At 36.6% G+C, this 22329-nt stretch overlaps 1 protein-coding gene across 1 annotated transcript; it reads left to right on the top strand.

The window, feature by feature from the left end:
• Window positions 1-1223: 1223 nt before the first annotated feature.
• Window positions 1224-21309, top strand: vkorc1l1 (vitamin K epoxide reductase complex, subunit 1-like 1). Its single transcript, XM_058776134.1, has 3 exons — window positions 1224-1489; window positions 10082-10191; window positions 16707-21309. The coding sequence occupies exons 1-3, from the start codon at window positions 1299-1301 to the stop codon at window positions 16931-16933; spliced, it is 528 nt and encodes a 175-aa protein (XP_058632117.1). The 5' UTR covers window positions 1224-1298; the 3' UTR covers window positions 16934-21309.
• The last annotated feature ends 1020 nt before the right edge of the window (window positions 21310-22329 follow it).

Raw genomic sequence — 22329 nt, 5'->3', positions numbered from 1 at the left:
AAATTAAAATAAATAATTTTAAATGAAATTCAATCAAAATAAAACACTTACTAAAAAATGAAATAATTTATTTACCTGCATGTCATAGGCATATTAGAAAGGAATTGAATGCTTTTCACAAGACTATGAGGACGCATTTATAAATAAATAAAAATAGTTGTACTGCCAGGGCGTTTCTAATGCAGCGTTTAGGGGAGTGATGGTAAATTTGACATTGTTCTCTCTTCTGACTGCTGATCAGTCTCTTAATTTTTTCCCCTTTATTGAAAATCATGAAAACACTATCGTGGATTTTTTTTTCTTTTGCTATTTGAGCAAAGGGGAATGTAAAATATATATTTGTGGTATACTCTCTCATTCACTGCTCTCGAAGTTTACCCAGCTATGACGACTTCCTGATAAAACCTGGAAATGTGAAAAAAGCCTATTAGGGAGAATCAATCAATTCTGAATAATTTATTGTTATTGTGTGAATACATGTAATCAAGTAATCAATAAAAAGTAACTGTAGTCTGATTACAAGTATTTCAAAATGTAATTTTGTCTAATTACAAGTACTTACTTGATAACTTACTTAATCAGTTACTACCCAGCTCTGAATATAATATTTTATAATATTAAATATGTGACCCTGGACCACAAAACCAGTCATAAGTAGCATTGGTATATTTGTAGCAATAGCCAACAATACAAACTTAATTTTTGATTATTGATATGCATTGCTATTAACTTCATTTGGACAACTTTAAAAGCGATTTTCTCAATATTTTGATTTTTTTGCACCCTCAGATTCCAGATTTTCAAATAGTTGTATCTCAACCAAATATTGTCCGATCCTAACAAACCATACATCAATGGAATTTCAGAAAATTGGACTGGTTTTGTGGTCCAGGGTCACATATATTATCTTTTCCCATTATATCAATTGTAGCCTATAATTTTGCAACACTGCATTCCTTCTTCAGTCATACTATCATGTGACAGCAATGACACTTTTTTCATCATATTATCATAGCAAAAGCTCTCTCTCTGTGCTTTTATGACATGCGGGTGCGTACTGTGTAATCAGGGTACAATAATAGATAATAGAATCTGTACTATTACAATGGCCCCCACTGACACAAGAATGGCGAGACGCTCGAAGGACACGCCCCCCGGCGATCAGGCCACGCCCCGTCCAAACCAAAATTGTTAGCCACGCCCCCGACGCTGTAACACGTACCGACACTTTTCCACGTCGCGCGCCCAACGGTTGAGGCAGGGGAGGCTGCGCGCGCTCGTGCAAAGGCCGGGAAAAAATGGCGGCGCCCGTCTTGCGAGTGTCCACCCCTCGCTGGGAGCGGATAGTGCGGCTGCTCGTGTGTCTCTCAGGAATCCTGTTATCCCTGTACGCATTCCATGTGGAGAGGGAAAAAACCCGCGACGCCAACTACCGCGCCATGTGCGACCTGAGCAGCTCCATCAGCTGCTCCAAAGTCTTCACGTCCAGGTGAGAGAGAGTGTCAAAACCTAGCGAGTTCCCTAGTTAGACAACGTCTACAGCTGCCGGAGGCGCTTCGCACGTTCAAAAACAAGGGTTTGACCCCTTTTGGATGCTTTAGGACGTTTCAGGGTCGTTCCAGAGTTTGAATGCGCTTTTGACGATCTGGAAGTGCTGTCTAGTTAGGGAGTTCCCTTGGTTTTGACACACAGCCGGAGAGTCGCTCCGGGCCGCTGACTGACTGAAAAGGTGATAAAATAAAATATCCGTCTCACATTTATGTCTTTTCTAGAAACGCCTTTTGGGTTGACACAAATAGAGACATAAATATGAATTAAATGACGTAATTTTAAAGCTGCTTTTGAATGTGGCTTTTGTCTTGTGAACAGAAACACAGTGCGATAGCAGCTAATGCTAACAGTGCTAATGAGTGAATGAGCTCCATAGCAGTGCGCTCAGTGCCGTATACTAATATATTTTCATGTACATTTATTTTCTAATGTGCTGGTCTTGATTGTGGTCTTGAGGTGAAATCAAAGGCACTCATTTATTAGCATCTTCAGCTGACAGCACACCCTTTATGTGAGTACAACAGGCTGTTTCTTACCTGTCAGATTATTTAGTTTTCTTCGTGTTTCGAATATGAAGTTTAACAGACCCTTTAAATGCAGGATCGTTTTATTAATCGTTTTATTGATGTATGAGGCTGAGAGGTGAGCTGGAGAAGGGAATTGATTGAGTTTGATCAGGGTTCAACTTTGTTTTAGTAACCTTTGAGATCAGAGTGATTTGTTTGAGACGTCAGTTCCTGATTTTATTACTGAAGGATCCACCCTTACACATCATCAAACCATTAATGGAGTAATTTAGCAATTATTTTTAATGCTCAAATTATCCTGCTAATATTTAGTTGGTATTTAGAATATATAACACACACACACACACACACGTTTGTTTAAATATATATTCATACACTAATTGTTAATTTAAATGTATATACTTATTGAATATATGTAGTTAATTTAGTGTAATTAATTTAATGTGTGAATGTATTTATTATATATATTTATATGTACACTAAATATGTTAATATATTTAGTAAATGTGTAGTTAATATTAGAATGTATGTGTGTTTTATATATATATATATATATATATGTAGTATATATTACACACATATATACATGCATGTGCAGTTTTATATATTTACATATACACTAAATATATGAAAATATACATATTTTTAACTTGTATTATACACTATATATTAACTAGTGTGTGAAATATATACTCTAAATGTTAATTTTTAAATGTATAAAGCTAGTGAATATATTCAGTTAATTTAGTGTAGTTAATTTATAATAATGTTAACAATAATAATGTAAGTTTGCAGTTTTAAGGTCCAGTTTCTGGATTGCTTTTGTTTATTAAATAACCTCCCTCCCTTGATTCAGCAATAACGAGACCACTTCTTTCATGCAGCTTGTTGTTGAATTAAAGCGCTTGGAGGGAAAAAAGATGTTGATATGGTTTTCAGGGCAATCATGTGAAGTTCACTCACTTTCAGGAGAACTTTAGTTTGATGGAAAACAAATCACATGCTTACTGAGATCTTATCAGCGTAGATCAGCCGTCCTAAGGGATGATTTCTGATATTTTTAATCAATTGTCGCATATTGAGATGACATGATACAGACGGATGTGTCTTGCAGATCTGGTATTAATAGAGTCTCCCACTTTATCTGTGAATCTGTAGGTGTGCCCACTCATCATGAAATAAATAGGATGGCATCCTGTATCATGCTCACTTATGTTATTATTATCATCACGTAGATAAAGAGACCGTGCGTTTGCATGTTTGATTCTATCGAATTGCTTCAGAAAGCTGCTGATTGTGTTGTTTGCTCACAGCAGGCTGTCTGATAAAGCAGGCGGTCTGCAGGGAAAACAGCCAAGCTAAACTCCAGCCGGGTGAAGGTTTTTAAGGAACATTACATAATCAGGCTTAAGGTCTCGCTCTAAAAGGAAAGCAACTTTTATAAGACTTTTCTGTGCAGCCGAACCGACTTCAGATAATCGGACAGCTTGAGGTGATCGAGATCTTTTGCTATGGGTTTTGCCTCTAATTTGGTTGTGAATGGTCTCTCCATTGGGAAACCGCACTGTACTGATCATTGAGTCTCGACTGCACTGCTTTCTAAAGGTTTGTGAAAGATTTCTGAGTGTTTTCCGCCCTGTGGATGTGAGAGATGTTATTCTGTGCTGTAAAACATAAGGGAGTGTTGGTTTGTATATCTCATCTCAATGACTGGAGTTGCCAGACAAACCAAAGATAGTCAAGATTCATGCCAGTCTCTCGTAGCTTGTTTGATATGGTTTCATAATGGTAAAGTATTGTATTCAAAGTTCATATTTAATGTATAGTGAAATTTAAATGCAGCATAGAAAGCTTGAAGAAATGCTGACTCTACAACATAGAAGAAAACAGTATTATTTTGGTGCATGCATTGGTATCAGAAATTGATTTTACTTTAACATTATAGAGAGCAACAGTCTGGTTCTGGAAGTAAATATCCCATTTATTTTCTTCATAAATAGTTTTTATCAATAATGTTTATTGACAGCTCTACAATGAGCACCAACGTCATTCTGTCACACCTGCTGATGTAGAAACCACAAATTAGAGTGATTTTAATATTCAGAAATCATATATTATAAACCAAATTCCCAAGAACTACATTACCCACAATCCTGCACAGAGATTTAACAATCAGTGCATTCGCTGTTAACGTGGCAATGAAAATCAAATTAAAAGCGACCGTCCAATCCCATGGCACATTGCGAGTGATCGAGTTGCTCTTCTTAACTTCTCAACTTTTATGCATATTAATTATATGCTATATATTTGTTGTTTTTATATTGCATGGTTTCATATTATTGCTTTACATTTTTTGAGTGTTCACAGGGCTTGACACTAAGCCTTGACATGTGCTTGTCAGTCATTCACTTGTAAGAGTAAAAAAGTTACTTGTCTGAGGCAAAAAAAAAAAGAAGCCTTTTTTTCTGGCGTAAATGTAATCCATTCTGAAGCAATAGTCTCATCACTGCTCTATGAGGTCTTACTTTAATCTGCACATTTGTGATATTTGCCTTAAACTGATTTCTAGGACACTTTTTAACTTTATGAAGGGCAATATTTTCCTAACCTTACTAAATGTAGCTGTCATCATTTACATGAAATACTTAAATTTTATCAATACATTCAATTAGAATAATTAGACTCTGTATAGTTGTTACCATTCAAATGAAATCAGTATCAGCAAACTTAATCTTTCCACTGCAGAGGAGACACTGAAGCTGCATTGAAAGTGCCATTTAGATGTATTTACTCAGACTGTTTAATGAAGATAAGAGGTTCCATAAATGCATTTACACAGTAAAATTGCAAATGCATAAATAATGTTATTAAAGATTAATGTTTTACTTTTTTTAATATATAAATATGAAATGTTGGAAAAATGCAATGATACTTTCAAATATGAAACCAAACCACCAGTAGGTGGCGGCAAGTCACGGTCTTAATGAGTGAGTCACTGATTCAACCAATTCGTTCAAACGGCTAATTCATTCAATAAATAAAGCAAGTGACTGGCTGTATCCGAAATCGCCCCCTATACCCTCATTCACTATTCCCTACATTAGTCCACTCATGCAGTTCACCTGAAGGAGTGAATGCAAACGAGTGAGTGAATTCGGACACTCGGTGCACCGGAAGGACTGCCGCTTTTGCATAGTTTGCTTGCTGTTTATTAATCATTTGAAACAGGCAGCTCCAGTAATAAGATTGAATGATTTATCTTGAACTCTGTCATGGAAATTATGTATAAACCCTAATAGTCAATTTACAATTAATTTGTACCTTTGTTGTATTACGCCTTGGACGAGCGCTTCTAAAATTAATGAATGGATGATTCAGCTGCAGGCGCCATCTTCTGGTGAGATGCTGGAATTCATTCGGCGCGCGACTCTCGCAGTGCATTATGGGGATTCTCTAGCCGTTGAGTGTACATCTGTTGTACACTCGTTTTTGCGGTGCATTGTGGGATTGAATGAGTGCACTCGAGAACATCCACTATGGTTTCGAACACCACTTAAAATGGCTGTCCACTCAAATAGTGCACTATTTGAGGGTATAGGGGGCGATTTCGGATACAGCCACTGTCTTTATGAATGGCTCATTGAATCATTGACTCACCCGATTCGTTCAAAAATGCTGAATCATTCAGTAACGAAACACCGCTGTGTGTTGCTCGGAGATATGCGACTGTTCTGCTGTGGCTTTGCTTGGAACTATTGTCGTTAGCAAAACCGGGTAAATAATGTGTCTAAAATGTAAGTCAGTTAAATATTAACTACTTGTTTACTGAACTACTGTTGTATAAAATCAATGTCACATTTGCAGTCGTGCTGGTGCTTGGTCGTGTGATTTTGCTTGCCTATATCATATGTTATACAGAATATTTATCTCTCTTTTTGTACCGCAGTATGTTTGTTTATTTGTTTGTGCCGTTGCGCCTATTATTTTTGATTTTTCTGTGAGTCAGATAGACTGCATGAGCCTCAACTGATGCCTTGATACTGTCAATACATTATCCGTTATCAGTCACCGTTTACACTGAAAGTAATAAAATCTGAATCATTCTCACCAAAGTTTTGGTGCTGCCCTAGTTATTGTTTGTTGTTGATGTTTTAATCAGGTTACTTGTCTGGTTGGGCAAGTAAAATTCTCTTTCACTTGCCCCTTCACGAAATCCACTTGTCCCAGACAAGCGTTAAAGGTGCTGTATGTAGGATTGACACCTAGCGGTTGAACTAGGTATTGCAGTCCAAATTCAAAATATTGGAGACGTTTTTTTTCACCCGGTCCCTCCTCCTCAGACTTGACACACACGCAGGTTGCCAGATTAACGACACCAACAGAAATGAGTGCACATGCCAATGAATTAAATTAAATACGCTGTGTTTTGCACCAACTGGCAACCCGCGGTGCCGAAATACAATTGGGTAAACTGGCAGTGGGCGGGTTTCACAAACCATAACAAACACAGACATTCCGGGCCGGAATGCACATTTTCAAAGGAGAATAACTAACTGTAGAATTGTTTTTCAGATAAACAAGTATGTTAACATAGCATGTTTCTTAAATATCTGCAAACACATTATGGTATTTTTATGCTTTAGTAGAGTCAAAATCCTAAATACAGCACCTTTAATGTCAAGCCCTGGTTCATATATATTCTGTTGTTTATTGTTTCATGTATCAATGGTTTTATATTGTGCAGTTGTTCACACATTCATTATCCTTTTAAAATCTGATTTGCATACTTTTGTTTTCTAATCAACATTGTAATGTGGTTCATCTGAGCTGGTTGGTTTAGTTGAAGGCTTTCAACTAGTTAAGGAATCTTTTGAAATGCCTGTGGAGAATGAACGAGGATACATGCTTATTGTTCTAGTTATTCTCTCACGGTGCTGAATGTTGTGAGTGCCATATGTCTCGTGAGGTGTTTCCTGTAAAAGTGGAGAATTTGCATGTCTAGACTTTACTTGCTAGCAAGCGTGAGTCCTTATGTTTTTGTTGTGTTACACTACATTCTTAAAAAAAAAAAAAAAGGTTTCAAATGGAATTTTTCACAGCAACATAACAGAAGAACCATTTTTGGGTTCTGTACCTTTGGTAACCTTTTTATCAATTTGTCTTCGTGCAAAGAACATTTTAATAATCTAAACAACCTTTTTCCACTGTAATGAACCTGTTTTGTACAATGGAAAGTTTATTAAAAGTTCTGTCACTGTTTCAGTTGGGCATTCAAAAGTTAAACAAGCTTTAATAAGAATGCTCATTGGAGTAATAATGCATACTATAAACAATTGACTAACATACATTCTAAAGGAAATGAGTGTTGTGTGTTTGCTTTTATCTGGTACAAGATCTCATTGAAGGAACGCTGTGTTCAGTTTTTCTTGTTTAGACAAACTGCTTCTTCATATTGAACTAGCTAGTGAATTGAATGAACGCATAATTAAGAAAATAGCAATACAAGGACCCGAAGTTGCGATGCAATATTGAATCATGATTGTACTTGCATTATTATTTATGTAGCACACACATGTTTTCTGAGCAGAAATGTTTTCTGAGCAGAAACGCTTTCATTGGGAATGCTGGGACATATGGTGGAGATCGGGCATGACCTCAGGTGTTTGGCAGCATTAGTTCTTTGACAAATCCATTGGCAGGAAGTTATAAAACGGAAACTGCTCTCCAGTGTTGGGTTACACATCTTTTTCCTCTTCAGGGTTAGTTAGTAGAAAAGGTTTCAGGCTTTTCAAACACGTAGAGACTGATGTAGGAATCAGATTCCAGCTCTATATGATCTAGGGCTGCATGATATATCGTTTCAGCATCGATATCGCAATGTGCGCATCCGCGGTAGTCACATCGCATGATGTGCGATGTTTAGTAGGCTACTGATCATTTATACTGATCGTTTTCTTTGCTTGCGCACAGACACCGCGTCTACACCAGACACGACAGCAGTGTTATTTTACATTTGATTATTCGATTTCTGTACCTGAATACTGTTAGACTTGTCTTAAAAATACAAAGCACTGTTTATTTCATTTGTATCTTTGTTCTGTTATATTTATCTATGCTTGTAATTTATTTCCTATGTTGATTTACTCTCCTACAAAATCACCCCAATCTTTTTTTTTCTTTTTCTTTCAGATAGAGCTATTAAAGTCATCTGGTGGGGGTTTTTTTGTTTGTTTTTTTCGTATCACAATATATATCGCAGTTTTTTTCCAATATCGTGCAGCCCTAATATGAACTGTAACTGGCATCCAGTCATTGCGTTCAAGTTTACTCATAACATTATAAATGGTGTTGCAATGGATTGAATGTTTAGCAAATGAACCATAATTTTCCATATAGTTCTATATTTTACTGTTTAATGCTGAAATGTGTCCAGTTTTGTGATTGTCAGCCATAATTAAGCCCCAAAAAATGCAATATGATTTTCCTGCCTTTTAAGATACTTTGTTTTGGCAGATTTCTTTCTTTGCAGAAAATGCATTATGAGCTCTGTCAGTGAAAAAAAAAATGAATCCAAGATGATTGACAAGAGAAATGTTAGTTATATACTTAAAGATGCAATAGGTGATTGTCTTCAGAAACATTTTTTGTTATGCTGGTTGAAATTCTCCTCACATCCCGATAGCAATCATTAAGTTAAGTGGTCTAAATGTATTTATCTGTATTTATATATTCTGTGGAAGGTGTAGGACCAAGAAATGTTCGTCCATTCAAATGCTCGGTCCGAGCATTTTAATTGGCTTTCCTACCTGCCTGTCAACGTATGTATTTGCATTTCTCTGCGCACCTGGTTTGCGCAGACAGGGTCCGTCATCAGCGCTGTATAATATTGTAGACAGAGCGAGAATGGCAGACAAACATCAACAACCCAATCTTCCTTCTTGGTATTGTAGTACTTACTAACTGTACTATAAAGTTTTCTGTAGCCAAGAGGTTCCCAATACCAGTCCTCGCGCCCCCGTCTCTGCATATTTTGCATGTCTCGCTTAGTTAACACACCCAATTCAGATAACCAGCTCATTAGAAGTGAGCTACGTCCATGAACTGTGTTCCCATTGACATGCTCCGTACACAGTGTTCTTTGCTCCCTAACGTTACTCCCTGAGCAGGGAAATCCGTTGAAGTTTACTTCACTTCGGAACATTCATTCACGGATTTGCGCTGCGCAGAGTCTTCACACACAGACTAAACTTACTAGAGAAGTGTTAAATGTGACATAACATACCTCTGTAAATAAATACTATTTAAATTTACGTCTTGCACACTTTAATGCCCTTTGTATGGAACATACATGGAATATATGGAATCATTGCGGGAATATCTGGTGATGTCCACTTCGCAGGGCATTTACGGTCGAATAGAACAAACATCGCACATGATGAGATGCATATGAAATGATGTAGCCTATTGTAGTAAATTTGTCTCTGGTATTCTGGTCTGTGAGCGTATATGCTTGCTGGGGGTGTGGCTTTAGACGGCGATTGCAGGGAGGGTGGGAAGTTGACTTTCAGTGCTATCAGGCTAAATTTAGCATTTTCCAAGATCTCCTACTGCACCTTTAATTTGATATTTTAATACTGAAAAATATCAAATGTTAATGAAATTAACCTGCAGTATTTTATCTATTTATGTGTGCGGTTTATGTATATATGCCGGAATTGGATGTGACTGGAAACCACCACATTTCTCCTTTGTTAGTATAATTTCAAACAATTTGGGTCAGAAATCTCTGTTCGCACTGATAAAAGGAAAACTGTGCTTCTGTCTTGATCATTGTATGATTTGATTTAGGCCAAATATTCTGTCATAATGTGCTTGTATTCCCTCGAGAAACCCACAGCGCCCACACATGATATTAATATTTATTTTTAGTTCCAGTCTCTCATGTTGTTTGATTTCTGCTACTTCACTGTTTCTCTCTGTTTGTGTTTTTATCTTTTCTGTAGATGGGGTCGAGGATTTGGACTGTTGGGATCCATTTTTGGGAACGACAGTGCAGTAAACCAGCCAAACAGTGTCTATGGAATTTTGTTTTATATCTTTCAGCTGTTACTAGGTAAGAACAGCATCAACAGTGCTCTAGACTGCGACCAAAATGGATTTGTGACCATTTTTTGAGAATGTTAAAATTTGACGTGGTCGCATTTGTGCGAGTGCATGGTCTGCGCTGCTTCAAAGCGTCTGCTTCATACAGCGTGCGCTGCAGAGCTGCGGCACATTGTAGCAGGAGTCAGATTTCACCGATCACGTGAAGAGAGGGGCTTTCAGCGCGAGCGCTTCAGGTGTAGAGCCAGGTTTATACTCACCGCGTCAGCACGAGCGCGCAGCGGTCTGAGGGCAATGGAGGATTTGGTTTTCAAACTAAAGTAAAAAACCGCTTCTTAAACCAGAGAAGGTGAACATGCTGGTATTCTTGTAGAAAAAAACATGCAAGTCCTGTCAGCGACAGACAGTTTAGTTGTACTTTGTATTCGTTTTGAAAAGCTTGTTATCTTTGCTGTTTACCTCACGTTATGCTATGGAGGCTTTCCTTAATTTTTTTAATATTATTATTAATATTTGATTTCTCAGTGTCTGCTAAACATTCTGTAACTTATTAGTCGTTATATAATACATCATGTGATGTATCCTATGCCATGCCTCGTCTTATTCGTTTTTGTTAATAAATGTTATGTAGCCTAAGCTAGTTTGTCATTGTAACCTACTGTTTTATTGTTGTTGCGCTTTTTAATTAAGAATAACAATGAATCCATCTTTTGTTTTAGTCTTAAAAAGTGAAAGGTGTATAGATATAAGCAAAACAGACAATTATCTTTTCTTGTAAAACGTGACACCAAGATCGCGAATTTGAAAGTGAAAGCGCACGAAAAAATTCCTGTTCACAAAATTTAAATCACAAATAATACTGATGGAAAAAGAACGGGTTGAATGTTGAACACTTTCGTTACCATATAACTATAAACTATGATAAAAGTTCATCAGCATGCATTTATTAATACCATGTTGTAGCAAAAAAAAAAAAAAAAATTGAGACCAAATTGTGTGCTCATGCGACCAACTGAGAAAGATAGACGCAAAAGTCCGACCAGTGGCAAGAATGAGTCTGTTTTTACAACAACAGGTTCTTTCTATGGATGCATCAGTACAGAAAGTATGGCAGATATAAATATCAATTTATAAAAAGAAAAAAATTCAACTTCCATTTTATTTCCACTTGTGATTTTTCTCAACTGCTTGATTTTCTATATACTACAAGTTAGTTGATCTTAATTATTTTGATTTCATGCATTTTTGTTTTGTTTTTTATCATTTATTTAAAATTGAAAATATTTTAAATTATATTTTTGTGTTTCTCAGTTGAATTATATTTAAAGTTCACATATTTTTTTCTTTGAAAATTCAGTAAACAGGTGATGTTCGCAAAGTCACTGAATAATGGTGTTAAATAATCGTGATCTCGATAAGCTTGATTATGATTTTTGCGTAACACATGAACACACACGGTGTCTACAGCCTCTCAATCTACATGTACTACTGTGGGAATTATGTTAAAACTGTTAGCTGATATCATTTCTGTCTCCATCTAGGTTTATTTGTGAAACATTTGATAGTTCACATTAATTTGTGCAGTGTACAGTGTCTGCCATTAGCCAGAGATGAATATTAACACAGATTATTTCCTGAGACGGATACTGTAAAGGACGTGTGAGCGTGTCCGGTTATAGTAGAAACATTACTCTCTGTAATCTAAAGCGGTCTCACAGGCCTCTGAATTATTACCCTCACTTGTCCTTGTCTGTCATCGCTGACGGCTGAAATCTCTTAGCATTTCAGTGCAATAAGACACAGGTCAAACATTCACAACCTTAGTTTAACCCCATGACTCTCGTGTTTGAGTTTGAGTTACTGCTGTATCAGTTTCTCTTATGTTTGTCATTCCCTTCGTCTGGTTTATTATTGTTAAATAAAACTATACTACATTTTTTTTTTTTTATTTAAATAAAGCTAAAATAAAATATAAATACCGTTATTAGGTGAAAAACAAGCTAAATGAAAATTAGAAACGTTGTCATGGCAACTATTACTAACTGGAAATAAAAATTCCAAAATTCACTAATTCATAAAGAATACTAAAAATTAAACTATGATTAAAATTAAAATAATTACAATATAGTAAATATAATAAGTCAAATACCACAATTAAAACATCCTCACACATTACAGTAATGCAAATTTGGGGAAAAATATGCTTAACTGTCATGAAAATGATGTGGATGATAGTAAAATCTTTTTTTGTTTTTGATGAAAGGTGATACGGAAATAACTACAACCTGAAATGGCATAAATCTTTAATAGTCCTGATAATTCAGCACATTACTTTCGATCCTTATTTCTGTAATGCTGATAAAACAGCCGCATTAATTGGTTTGACTAGTCGACCCATTCCTGCATGCATGTCTGCCTCATAATTTCCCCTTGCGTCGTTTCTCAGCAGTCATGTGGGCTTTGCTGACTCAAGGTCTTCTGCGTGTTTGGCTCTGCTGATCTGTCCTCAGGTTCATTGTGCGTCTAAAACTGGACACAGTCAAGTCTTTCTTCACACTATTGCAGCACATTTGCATAATGCCAGCGTGCAGTTCGCTCTCGGAGTGATGGACGGCTGTACACGTGGAAGCGTTTTGCACTTCTTTATAGACTGTTTTACATTTTACTGTGCAGTTTCTCCGCTAGTTTCCTTATCTATGCGTGAATGAATGAATGGACAGGCTGTTGACTCAGTTACTCAAATGACTCTGGTCTTTCATAAACCTAGTGAGCTGCCTTCTAAGGTGGCCATTTGAAGGCCTTTCCACACTGAGCGTGAGGCAAATTGCCCGTGAATGTTGCTTTCACACCGAGCGCGAAACGAATGCTTGCCTTCTGCTAATTCACGCCTGCACGCTAGGTGGTGCTGACCAGCAATGCATTTTGCAAATGCAAAACCCACTTTAAATCATCATTGAGTGCTTGTAATAACTTCCAATTGTGATCTAAAATGGATTTTGATTCCATAATAGCCAGACATGCACTCTTTGTATGTTTTATAATGGACTGACCGATACCTGCATGTGTCATAAACATCCTTTATTGATTAAAAAAAAAAATGCCATGAGCTGCATAAAAACATATACAGAAAACCTGTCTTCATAATTATAGGTTTATTTGCCTTCATATTTCATGTGTAGAAAAATATTTCTTTTTTTTTATATGTTATTCTGTATAAAGAACATGTGAGAATAGTCTGTTCTTAAATACCAACAATAACAAGAACTCGGCATCCACTCTTCTCTCCTGCGGAAAAAGTCCTCTACTTCTGTGTTTTTACGCTCGTGCTCAATACAGTCTTCTGAGCTTTCAGCACCACCGCGTCGACCTTTTGGGTAACAGCAGTTGCTCTGGCCTTGTGATGTATCGCTCAAATCTTATTGGATGGCCCATGTTTTCGCTTTGTGAAACTGAAAAGATTTATCGGACTGGACGAAAAAAAAAACATTCGCATTTTAAGTGCGTGAATGTTCGCGGTCCATGTGGAAGCATCCATAGGGAAGCTGTTTTATTCCAGCTTGTCATCGCGTCCGAAATTTGTTTCGCATTGAGTGTGGAAAGGCCTTAAGATGGCATTGTTGCACTTCTAATGTGATATGGCTGGATGTGTAATCTGTGTTTTTCTGGATTAAGTTTTCCAAGATACTACTGACAAAATCTTTTTTTCTTTTTTTTTCCCATACACTGGTCAATTTTGAGATTTTGCTTCCATAACTTGACGTCTTTTAAACTAGTGGACATCCAACGTAAACATGCAAAATACACATTTAAGTGTTTATTTAATTACACATAATAAGGTTTTTCCTGAGGTGTTTGTTTACATATCCTTCGCCTTGTTTTATTATTGAACTTCACCTATTTGCATCTGTATATTTCAATTAAAATATGTATCTTTAAAAAGTTTTTTCTCCACTTCAGAAGCACTTATATACACCAAACTTAGTTTTATTCCTATCTATATTCTGGAGGCTTTTATTTTTACTTGTTTATATTTCATTCACACTGATTGATGTAACATTTTATTTCTTAAAAACATTTTTAACAATATGAGACCAGAATTTTGAACCGGAGTTTATCCAATGTTCAGATTTCTATTCTGGGATTTTATGCAAATTAATGCATCTTTAATTACACGATGCCTCGTTTGCAAATTTAAGCATTGCATTTCAGAAAAACTTGTAATGCAAAACAGTTTGTTTAATGTACTGTGATTAATCAACTGGGAAAGTATGGTGATATTTATTAGTTAAAGTCACCCTGTTCACCTTTAATGATTTAATACTTTAACAGTAATAGGACCCTGTGAAATCTGTTTATATATATATATATATACACATAATTCTCTTATCAGCTTCCATTTAATTTAGACGGGGTCTTTAAAGGCCGCACTAGGTTTTGGAACAGATCCCTCCTGTCTAGCCTTGAACCAACAGACACTTGAAGATGTTTTTAATTTCTGAAACCTTTCCATATCACTCGTTTATGTTATTTATCTCCATGACCCAAATCTCAGATAGTTCTGTCCTTGTCTGCACCGTTGTGTGTGTGTGTGATCCGTTTGTCCTGCTCTGCCCTAATGAAATTTCATGACTATGAATAGCAAGACTGTGCCAGCGTGTGTGTTGAATGCCCTCTGTTCTTGAGAAATGCTCCCTTTTCTGAAGGGCTCGAGTGAGTGATGAGTAGGGGAAAGGTCAAGCCTCAAATGTGCCCCCTTACAAACCACGCCCACTTTAAAATGCATAAACTCCATGTCTAAGGCACCTACCTTTTAAAGCAGCATTCTAACTGCAAGTGTAACCTGGATTTGGGACACTGTACATAGGCAGCATCTCTCTGGTATAGAAATAGGACAATATAAGAGTCATTCTACAGTATTCATTGTTTTGCCATTATTCAGTGACGAGTGAATGACAAACAGTGAAGGAGTTGAGTAGGTTTTGCTTGGATTTTCTTGTTATACTCTAGAAAATCTGAATTTCAGAGTGATTTATAATAAGTAATTCTAACTGTTAACTATAACTGTCTAAATCTAATTTGGCTATGATTCAACTGGTAAAGAAATCTATTTTTAATAGGAACAAGAAATAATATTTATTATTTTTTTAAATGAAATAATATTCTGGGCATTATAATTGATCCATAATTGCTGCATTTAAAGTTTTACTAATAAGCATATTTTACTGAACTGTCTTGCTTTTAGATATTAGGCCTACATATTAGACAACCTTAACATTAGATATCTATTATATTGAGAAATTTCATTAAAAGGGTGGTTGACTGGGATTTTTCTAGGCTTGATTGTGTTTATGGAGTGCAGTCTAACATGTTAATGCTTTTGTTTTTAAAAAAACGCATTATTTTTCACATAATTTACCTTAATTGTACACCGCTCTGTCCCTTCTCTGATAAACGTGCCCGATTGAGACCCAGAAAATATTAGTGAAGAGGATCGCGCAGAACCTGTGCAAGCACGGCTTTTAATGGTAGGCCTATGTTTTTTTGTTTGTTGATGTCTCATACTTTTAGATATGCTGTCATTTGTAAATGCTACTATGTTAACTATTAATATACGGTTTCATTCTGATTAAAGCTTTAATACAGTACAGCAACCGCACACGCGTCCATGAATAACACTTCTCATAGCTATGTGAAAATAAGTGTATTCACTGAGCTGATGATCTGAATGAGAGAGAGAGAGATGCAGAGCAGGGCGACGCGAGCAACAGTATGAAGAACCGCTGCTTTAGAACACTGATTTTGAATCTTGTGAATCCATTAAAATCGCTAGAAGACAGAATCGCGATTCATATATGAATAGATTTTTACGTGCACCCCTAGTTTTCTTCCTCTAAAGCAGCGCAGCATGGCCCCACCCCCTTTGCTTTGGGTCCCGGGGGCGGGGTTTATCTGGGTCCGTGACGTATCGGACCCGGGAAGTAACTCGTCGTAGTCCCTACGAGCCGTTTTTGTAGGCATTAAACTGCCAGAATTTTAAATGCATTGAACTTTCAGCTTTGCGACTTTGCAGATATTGTTTATGCTCAAACAGCAACATTACACACTAACTAACGTTAAAAAAGTGAAATCACAATCAACCACCCCTTTAATAGATATTTTTATAAAGGTTTCACCTAGAAAAATCTTGAAAAATATCAAATATTGAACAAAAGGATGAACAATATTCATATAGTTGAATTTTTAATGTTGTAAGAAGTATATTGTTTATTATTATTATACAGTGTTAATAAATAATATTTAAAAAACTAGTTTTTTATGAATATTGCTTTTTTATTGTTGAATGGCACTAAAAGAGTACCATCATCAGTATTCATGTATATTTGATGCAGTTGCTGCATTAGTGAACTCTTGGCAGTGCTGTTGTTGTCGGTTGTTGTTCTTCAGTGAGTGCATTAACCTCTCTCTCACTCTCTCTGTGTGTGTGTGTGTGTGTGTGTGTGTGTGTGTGTGTGTGCACACGTGCAGGTTTGACGGCCAGTGCGATGGCTGCTCTGATTCTCATGACCACCTCCATCGCGTCAGTGATGGGCTCCCTCTACCTGGGCTACATCCTCTACTTTGTCCTTAAGGACTTCTGCGTCATCTGCATCACCACATATGCACTGAACTTCATCCTGTTTGTGCTCAACTACAAGCGACTGGTTTACTTGAACGAGGCCTGGAAGCAGCAGCTCCAAGCCAAGCGGGACTAGACACAAAAAAAAAACAAAAAAACAACAACAAAAGTATAGAAGGATAACAAATCATCCAACACGTGGGGAAAATGTGACCTCTGAAAAATTTGTGACTTGCCACCAGGAGACCTTGCTTCCAAACAAATGTTCATTCTGTTGTGTGTGTGTAAAACGAAACAAAAAATTAAACAAGGAAAGAAAACATGTATCTTTAGGGGCCACAGATCACAGGTTTATTGCATTGCAAGGAAGGAATGGAAAACAGAAACACAAATCTTTGTCCCCTTTGATTTCTCGTTGGTTTTCTTTGTTCCCTGAGATGAAAATGAGGTTTGCGCTTTGATCGATCGAGAGAGAGAGCAGTCAGAAAGCACTTGCGAAACAAACAGAAGAGGGTGTCCTTTCCCTGAGGAGTAAAATAATGGAGAAAACAATGTGAGAAATTCTGTTTACTTGAATCCACTGGGAAAGCCGTTGCTCTTTGGAAGCAGCTGATTCCAGCGGGACTGAATTTAAGGGTTTATAAAGGGTAAACACGAATGATCATGAGGCTAATGTACCGCTCGCAGAGATGATTCCACAAAAACGACGGATTACTATTGAAAACAACAAATAAAGTGTAATTTTTTTATGTTTACAGATTTTTTTTTTTTTTTGGTGTAATTATTTTGGAAGAGGACCACTCATAAACATGGAAGAATGTGAGCTGTATGTGTGTAGATCAGATTTGTCTGTGACTACTTTTTTTTTTTTTATTTGTTTGTTTTGCAGTTCTGTAAATAGCTGCCGCAAAGCAATATTCCAGACTAGTCTGTGTTTTACCGTTGAAACATTAAAAAGTCCCAATCTACGGCATGTCCGTCACTTCCAATGAGTGCTTTCAACAGCGATGGTGCGGGTTATTCTTTGTGCAAGTGTTTTAGCGTTTTACTCATCCTAAGGGGGTCTTGATCCAGATTAAACGCTGCATTTTGTCGTGTTGGAATTACTGTAATTGAGATGAAGTTGTAATGAATTATTTATTTCTCCGTCAGCGCTCATAACACCAAATCGGGGTTTGGTTTTAAAGGAATACTAAGCAAAAAAGAAAAATTGCTCACCTTCAGGCCATCCAAGATGTAGATGAGTTAGTTTCTTCATCAGATTTGGAGGAATGTTGCATTGCATCAGTGTCTCAGCAATGGATGCTCTGCAGTGAATGGGTGCCGTCAGAATGAGAGTCCAAACAGCTGATAAAAACATCACAATAATCCACACCACTCCAGTTCAGCAGTTAATGTCTTGAGAAACCAAAAGCTGCATGTTTGTAAAAATCAAATCCATCAAGACATTTTTATTTTTGAGCTTTTGTCTTCACAAGCTGTTAATTAATGGACTGGAGTGGTGTGGATTGTGATGTTTTTATCAGCTGTTTGGACTCTCATTCTGACGGCACCCATTCACTGCAAAGCATCCATTGCTGAGACACTGATGTAATGCTACACTTGTCCATGAAGAAAGAAACTTATTAATAAACTCATCATTTTGGTAATTCCAACAAATTCAGAATGAAAAGATCACATGGAATGTTTTCAGTGTGTTCCTGGATTTGTCAGACATCAACTTTAGACTACTTTTTTATTGTTGGTTTCATAAGTACGTTAATGTTCCTTATAGAAGTAAACAGAGAGGTTTTGCCCTCTCCCAGGTTTCCATTCTTTGTGGTTGAGTTTTTAGGTTTATATTGTCATTTTGTCACGTTCATCATACTACAGTTTATCATTTTTGTGTTTAGTTGGTGATTTTTCACGTGAATATTTTGAGACGTCACGTGAGCTGCATCTACTGTACTACTGTAATGTAATTTACCCCACTTCTGTTACCCAGAAACCCCTCAACCTGCTGTCGCCTTGACCTTCCCATGAAATGACAAGTACCCACAGCTCTTGATCCCCTTCACCTCTACCTCTCAGTGTTTGTCTAGCTGTTTTGATGTCGAGGGATGCAACAGAAAAGTCAAAACCTGCCAGTTTTAGTTCATCTTTTAAGTTTGTTTGGAGTCAAAATGCATCAGATCTTTCAGTGTATGCGTTTAGATCCACAATATTACTGATAAACTGAAAAATAAAGGGTCATTGATGGTTCCTTAAAGAACCTTTAACATTCCATTCCACTAAAGGTTCTGTATAGTCAGAAGTGTTCTTCACATTAAGAAAAAAGTAATTGAAAGGTTCTTTGGGGAACCAAAAATGTTTCTTCTATGGAATTGCTGCGAAAAAACATTATTTTTAAGAGTTTGTTTTATATCAGCACTTGCACTGTTGTATTAGACATTGAAAGTCATTATTTTGTCAGCTCACAATTCAAACTCAATCTGAATTTACCAACTGTCCAGTCCAGTATTGCACAAGTCAAACTCGTACTCATTTTCTGGTGATGTTGAGCTAATTTCAGTCTTCGAATGGCCATCAGGTGTGCTTTGTGTAGATGATAGGAGCTACTGGAACGTGGAAATGTGATGCGTTGTTGAAGTCAAGAGAAACGAATTGAACTGGTGTAGTGAACATGAAACGGCGTGAATGAAAGCGATTGATCTACAGACTGTTGGTGTCGATTCAGTTTACAAAACATTGAAAAGACGTTGTTTACTGGAAAACATTAGACACGAATCTGTAACTTTGCCCCTCACAGTCTTGCTTTCATTCACAACAGTTTAGAAATGGTTTCTACTCGAACTAAACTCTATTGGTGATGTTAAGTTATTCCTTGAACGGTTGGTTGGTTTAATTTATTGACCTTTCTTTAGTTGATGATGATGCTTTTGTGAAGCACGACTTGTGGTTGCTGTCTTTGTCTGTGTGGCTGAACTCGGATCTTCGTAACACGTTTTCAGCCAAGCTTGCGAACAAATCGAAAGGCGGTCAGAGTTTCGCAGCTCAATTCTACAGGAGTTGATGTGATTTGTACATTAGTTGCTTGTGAGTTCTGTTGGTTTTATATATTTCACACAAACTAATTATGATGACAGAAAGGTAATTTCTCCAATTAAACTCCACATGAAACAGTTTGCAGCCCTTTTTATTTCAGAAATGTGATGTTTCAGAGTGCAACTGGATATTTATTGTGAAAAGGGTCCGATTGTGTAAATATTTTTTATTAACCAATAACCTGGGCAACATGATCTTAAAAGTCGTTTTATGTGTGTATCACGTTTTTCAAGTATTACAAGAAAATTGTAATAATGTGAATTGTTAAAGAGTAGGAAGTTGTTGACTGCAAAAATGATTTTATTACTCAGTATTTTTGTCTTGTTTTCCATAAATAAGACTTAAAGCAACATGACATAAGATGAATTGAATTAAGTTTATTTTTCTGATCCCATTGGCAGATATGTTTCTTGTTTTAAGTGCAAACTCTTTTCATTTTGGTACTTTGTTTAGAAAACAAGACTCATTTTGCTTCTGAAGTAAATATATCTTGATTTAAATGCATCTTGAAATTAAGACAAAATACTCAGTAAGAATCATTTTTTTGCAGTGCATTAAGAAAGTAAATAGTTGGTTTTGACAGATGACATCTAAGGCTTTTTTTTTTTTTTTTGCATATTAAATTTATACCCAATTCAAATGACAAGGAATGACAAGATCCGCCCCAAAATAATGAAAAAGGGTTGCCTTCACAACGTCAAATCCATTAAAAGTGCCTTCTGTATGTCCACTGGGCCTTGGAGTTTGGAGTAACTTTGCAGCCTCGATTCAAACCGGTTTGGTTAAGTCTGTCCGCTTGCCTCTGTATGGGTAAGTTAAGACAGAGATTGGTGACCACTGAAATATCTGCGGTGTTATTGTCTCAAAACCTTTTAAAATGCAAATCCAGATGTCTCAAAGCGGTTTGGTTGTTCCTTCACTCGTCCTGTATTATTTATGATTAGCTTAGACTCATATTTTCTGCAAACACCACTTTTGTCCTGAGAATCGTACAATGTGAATTTCCGATAGTAAATAGCATTGTTTATTTTTTAGTTCTTTTTATTTCCTGATGTAATTACCGGGGCGTCTTGATGACGACGAGCCCCTGTAGATGTACAGACTGTTAACATTCTAGCTATTTTAGTAGATAAACAGACATGAGAAACGGATGGATTGGATATTTCATGTTTGGCCTCGGTTTTTTATTTCCAATCGTACCTTTTTGGGGTATTTTTGTTTGTGGAGAATAAACTGTGTTTCGGTTTGCTTCTGTATTTGCCAAATATAAGTAAAAAATGCTGTATTTTCTTACATGGATGAGGTGTTTGGGAGAAGGACGTCGGAGGAACTCTGTGTCTGGGAATCAGCTGGAGGAGACACCGCAGTGAACATGAACGCGTGTCATTGTTGTGTGGATTTGATCTGCCATTAAAACATTCCCCCAGACCTCTCTGAGCCCTTCTGTCCTTTGACCTCTGACCTCATGAGAGAAACCACTGTCTATATTGTGTTAAGAATTGACATAGGCTGTGTTTGGAATAACATACTACGGTATTACTCCTCACACAGCACTATTTATGAAGTATGCACTATGCAGAATAAAAATGTTTTCAACCACTACAATATGGAAATAACTTTTAGTGTACCTTCTGATTGCACTGCAAAAAAACTAAAGGAATTATTATTATAAATTTTTTTTCTCAGTATTTTCATATTGTTTTCTAGTCTCTTTATCTAGATAAAACAAGAACAAATATCTGGCATTGGGCCCAGAAAGGTCAACTTAATACAAATGGAAAAGTTTTCATTCCCCACTGACAGATATTTGTTCTTTTAAGTATAGGCTTTATTTTGCATCTCCAGTAAATGCATCTTGATTTAAGGATGTTTAGATATTTGTTCTGGAAATTAAGACAAAAATGCACTGCGTGCAACATTTAATGCCACGACTTTATGAATTTAAGACTTTCTGATTCCAATTTAAGGCTGTAATATGTGAAAGGGTGAATTAAGACTTTTTTTTAAAGACCTGCAGAAACTGCTGTGCTGCCAAATCCGAGACATTTTCACACAAAACTGAATTGTGAAAATGCAAAACAATCATTTTTTTCCAAGACGCAACATGCTGAGGTCATGTGACACCAGTGTAGCATACTAGTCTTTGGAACATTTATCACTGCATACTGTTTCACATTTGAACACAACATACATTGTAGAGCTGCACAACTCGGCAGACGTGTCAGTTCCAGCATCTCATTTAGTTCTATTCCAGTCTTTTTGCAGTGTTTTCTTCAGCAGCACTGTAACCAATCATATATGAATGCAATTGCCAATCAAAGCCATTTATATTTAAATCTGTTGACTAATTAGAATGTTCTGCACTGCAAAAGTGATGTTTTTCCTGAGTATTTTTGTCTTGTTTTCCAGTACAAATATCTAAACATTGCATATATTGCAAATATGCAT

The sequence above is a fragment of the Onychostoma macrolepis genome, chromosome 05 (assembly GCF_012432095.1).
Source record: "Onychostoma macrolepis isolate SWU-2019 chromosome 05, ASM1243209v1, whole genome shotgun sequence".
NCBI classification, from domain to species: domain Eukaryota; kingdom Metazoa; phylum Chordata; class Actinopteri; order Cypriniformes; family Cyprinidae; genus Onychostoma; species Onychostoma macrolepis.
This window is presented reverse-complemented; position numbering and strand designations above follow the sequence as displayed.

Bases quoted from the DNA above. Each gene is read 5' to 3' on its own strand.
- vkorc1l1 (XM_058776134.1), top strand. From the start codon at position 1,299: ATGGCGGCGCCCGTCTTGCGAGTGTCCACCCCTCGCTGGGAGCGGATA. The intron at 1,490-10,081 runs GTGAGAGAGAGT...TCTTTTCTGTAG, and splicing joins TCCAAAGTCTTCACGTCCAG to ATGGGGTCGAGGATTTGGAC. The intron at 10,192-16,706 runs GTAAGAACAGCA...GCACACGTGCAG, and splicing joins TATCTTTCAGCTGTTACTAG to GTTTGACGGCCAGTGCGATG.